Below are 4,854 nucleotides of genomic sequence, written 5' to 3'. Positions count from 1 at the left end.
CCCATTTTTTTAATAGGGTTGTTTGATTCTCTGGTGTCTAGCTCTTAGAGTTCTTTGTATACCTTGGATATTAGGCCTCTATCTGATGTGGAGTTGGTAAAGATCTTTTTTCCATTCTGTTGGCTGCCATTTTGTTTTCTTGACAGTGTCCTTAACCTTCCAGAAACTTTGCAATCTCATTAAGTCCCATTTGTTAATCTTTGGCCTTAGAGAACGAGCCAGTGGTGTTTTGTTCAGAAAATTTTTTCCTATGCCTATGTGTTCTAAGGTTTTCCATACTTTCTCATCTAATAGTTTCAGTGTATCTGGTTTAATGTGGAGATCTTTGATACACTTACACTTGAGCTTTGTACAAGGAGAGAAGAAAGGGTATATTTTCATTCTTCGGCATGCTGTGTGCCAGTGGACCAACACCATTTGTTGTATAGGCTCTCCTTAAGACAGCCTATTTATTTATTTTTAATTTGATACATTTAATTTACATTTCAAACATCATCCTGTTTCTCAGTTTCCCCTCCATAAACCCTCTATTCCATCCACCCACACCCAGTTTCTAAAATGTGTGCCCCACTCACCCACCCCCTCCTGCTTCCTCACCCTGACATTCTCCTACACTGGGGCATGGAGACTTGGCAGAACCAAGGACTTCTTACTTATTGCACATCTCTGCCTTTTCTGGTTTGGCTGTCAATAATAACATGTAAATTATTCTGTGTCAATTGTTATTGATCACTGACTAATCTAATCACCCATAGAATATACTTATACTATTCTTTCCTTGGCTTTAGCTTGTGGATGAATACAGGTGTCTGTGTTACAGATGATAGTGAGTAATGTTTCTTTTGTAGTGTCTATGGGACAGCTGTCTATAGGTAAGGTAGCTAACTTTTTGAATCAATATATTGGCCTTATTATGGTATGGAAATATGCCCATGAATTACATTTTAATATTTTCATTTGACCATCCGTATAATACTTAGAGATGAGCATATAAGCTATTTATAAACATGTTTTATGGTAATTTAATATAAATTAAATAATGCCTTATAGAATAATATTTTCTTAAACACGTTAACATTATATAAGTAAATGCCAATTAATTGAGTCTTTTCTGTCTGAAAATGATGTATTTTATTAAAATGTCATAATCTGAATTAAAAATTCTCAAAATATTATACACATGTGAACACTTCTATTTTAAATTTTACAGAACATAGGAGACTCATTCAGAATATATATCTAAGTACAGTGCATTAGCTACTTGAAGTACTGACTAGTGTTACAAGATTAGAAAAGAAAACCTGTAAATGAAGTTTATTTGGTCGCAGTTGAAAAGTTATTAATTTAATGTATTAAAGTCATGAAATTATTTTAATACATGAGAATAGAATTTTTAGCCTTGTTATTTTAATGGTATCAACGTTTCAAGAGTAAATATAAAAACATACTATCAAGAGAATATTTACACCGGTGTGAATGAACAATCACTCCAGTCTTTATTCATAAATGGTTAAAAAGCACAAGGCCAGGCACCATAAGGAAGTGAACGTAGACAAAGTCATCTGCCTGTCTTTTCTGAAACCCTTCTCCTAATTCATAAATATATTTACTTCCCACAAATTACATTTCTATAATTTTCCTAGGTCATAATCATATGTACTCTCTCCATATTACATTAAATAATTTTAATTGGGTCTTTATAATCTGAAATATACTCAACAAGTTATTTCTCTTCAGCTATGTGCTGCCAACAATTTCCACATGACTGATCTATCATTTTCTGCATAAGCATTTACTCTCTTTACTTTATAAATATACTTCATTCAAACACAGAGAACATAAAAAGATGCTTTAACGTTTATAGAAAGGAGACTAGATAGAACAACTGTGAAATAAAATTCTTACTAAGAAAGTAATCATTCATCCTTTTCTGATTCTATGAAAGCCTGTCAATATGGAGGTCTATTCTCTTAAATTCCTGAACTAGTGTTTTTTTTCCCTCCTGTGGGTAAAATTTTATTGTAACTTTTAAAGAAATAAATGAGCATCATGCCACCTTTTACACCGATTAAAAGGCTGAGTCTTGAACAGTAGTCATTTACTTTTTCAGCAATCTAACCTTGATGCCATGACAACAGCATAATTTTCATAAACTTTTGATCATGTTTTTAAATAATGAATTATGAGGGAAATACCACTTTCAACATATGTATTATTGAATGTGTAATGCTGACCTACACCTCAGCTATTTTATTATTACAAAGGATAAATTAATCTATCTGAAGTCTCAGTCTATGTATAAATTTTAAGGAAATTTAAAATACAAACATAATGTTAGGACACCTTATAGCAATTTGTCTTTTATTTATTATTGCCTGATTAGGCAATGCTTCATTCAGTCATAGCAGTCTCCATACTCCTGCATCATCTCACTTGAATGTATGATACAATTCATAAGTTATAATATTTTGTTCACATATACAATGCAGTTTCAAGTTATCTTTTTAATATTTCACATGAAAAACTCATAGCTATTGATAAAAATGGGCACTATTTCTATCATCTAATCCAAGTTAGAGAAGATGCTTTTAGATTTTTTATCCTTAATATCAAACTGTAATTAATTTTAAGTAATCAATAATTTTATATGTCAATTCTACTTACTACAGAACTATACTCTTTAATTTTTTGTATTCTGCTTAAATTTTAATAAAATCACTCAATAATTTTTGACTGAAATATCATGCTCTTATATGACTTTTTATCATTTTTATAGATTTATATTAACATATTTTGCTTTAACCTTTGTCTTGAGAATGATGGAAAACCATAGCATTGTCAATGAGTTCATACTCCTGGGTCTTTCTCAGAACCCCATAATTGAGAAGATACTGTTTGTTGTATTTCTCCTGGTGTACCTAGCAACAGTTGGAGGCAACATGATTATTGTAGCAACCATCATCTACAGCCCTGCACTGCTGGGCTCCCCCATGTACTTCTTCCTGATATTCCTGTCCATACTGGATACCTGCACTTCTACTGTTGTAACACCCAAGCTTATTTTAGATTTCTTCTATGAAAAGAAGACCATTTCCTTTGAAGGCTGCATGACACAACTGTTTGCTTTTCATTTTTTCACTGGTGTGGAGGTTATTGTCCTGGCTTCTATGGCTTATGACCGCTATGTGGCCATTTGCAAACCCCTTCACTACTCATACATCATGACCTGGAAACTCTGTGGTGTTTTGGTGGGGGTTGCCTGGGCAGGCGGATTTTTACATTCTATTACGCAAGTTATTTTTACTTTGCAGCTACCATTCTGTGGACCCAATGTTATTGATAATTATATCTGTGACTTATTCCCATTACTCAAGCTTGCTTGCACTGATACACACATTTTCATCATTTTGGTCTTTGCAAATAGTGGCTCAATCTGCATCATTATCTTCTCCTTGCTGCTTGTCTCCTATGGTGTCATCTTGTTCTCTCTGAGAGCCCATAGTACTGAAGGACGACTTAAAGCTCTCTCCACCTGTGGATCCCATATTACAGTTGTTCTTTTGTTCTTTGTCCCATGTATATTAATATATGCACGAACTACATCACCATTCCCATATGAGAAATATGTTGTTATATTTGTCAATGTCTTGACACCACTGCTAAATCCTATGGTTTACACATTCAGGAATAAGGAAATCAAGAATGCTATCAGAAAAATGTGCAGAAGATCTAAAGTAGTTTCTGATAACAAGTAAAATTTGTACTTACAGTACTGAGGAAATGGGTAAATAGGTAAGAGCAGTTGCTAATTATGATGTGAGTTGGGATTCTCAGGACCCATATGAGAAGCAAGCCATATCACTCCGTATTTAACTCAACTATGAAATTGAGACCAATGAATTTAATGAACTCATGAATCTGCTAATCTGTCCCAACAACACTGAGTTCAAAGATTAGTGGAGATTTGGCACAAAGAAATGAGATTTGGTCTTATAGATAGTAATAATAATAAGTATCCTTTTTTGGTTTTAAGTTCATGTGTATAGGAGCAAATACTGTACACCCTTCATATATAACCATATATATGTCTCAGATTACACAATAGATACACAAACATGTATGGACACACATGAAACCTTACACTTTGAAAACCAAAAGGAGAGTATAAAAACATCAATATTGATGTGTAAAGGTGTGGCATCTGTTAACTCATTCAAGACATCAGTCTTATATGGTGTAAAATAGCTTTGAGTTGAGAAAACTGTTTTATCTGTTCAAGCTTTTACTCTGACTTTGCTATTCAATATTGTTATGTGATAAAGCAATTTTAATTTTAAACTTTCCTGAAGTCAAGAGAGTCTTTATTTTGGAACTTGTTGAATCATTCACATTCTCAGTATTTTCATTTAAAAAGCTGCCTGACAAAATAAAATACATTTGAGATTATGAGGGAAAATAAAAGATATCTTTCTAAGAGAAAATGTGTGTGTGCGACCTCCATATATTAAACTGAAAAGAGGAACAAAAGGAGAACCTCACCTCTAGGTCTCATTGAATAATCTAATTCAGGGTCCTCTGTTACCCACAGCACCTCCTGCGCAAAAACAAAGGAAAAAATGGGCACTATTTTTCATCAATAACATGTATGAGCAAGTTATATCTTGAGCATATGTCTCTTACCATATTTTTGACAGTTATGGTTCATTCCATTTAAATTATTGAGTGTAATTTGCAGGTAATTAACTTTATATAATATATTTTTCTTTTCATAACTAATAGCACCTCAGTTCAATTGAGTTTTGTGGTAAAAAATACTAAGTAATGGGTGATTTTGCTAAAGAACACTAACATGCA

General features: G+C 32.9%; 1 protein-coding gene across 1 annotated transcript; it reads left to right on the top strand.

Moving 5' to 3' along the window:
• Nucleotides 1–2,819: 2,819 nt before the first annotated feature.
• On the top strand, nt 2,820–3,755 carry LOC308429030 (olfactory receptor 4C15-like; the record flags this gene model as incomplete). The annotated part of the gene is made up of 1 exon (XM_080927677.1): nt 2,820–3,755. The coding sequence occupies one exon, from the start codon at nt 2,820–2,822 to the stop codon at nt 3,753–3,755; it is 936 nt and encodes a 311-aa protein (XP_080783803.1).
• Between the last annotated feature and the right edge of the window lie 1,099 nt (nt 3,756–4,854).

This window comes from Micromys minutus, assembly GCF_963924665.1.
Source record: "Micromys minutus genome assembly, chromosome: 13".
Lineage (NCBI taxonomy): Eukaryota > Metazoa > Chordata > Mammalia > Rodentia > Muridae > Micromys > Micromys minutus.
This window is presented reverse-complemented; position numbering and strand designations above follow the sequence as displayed.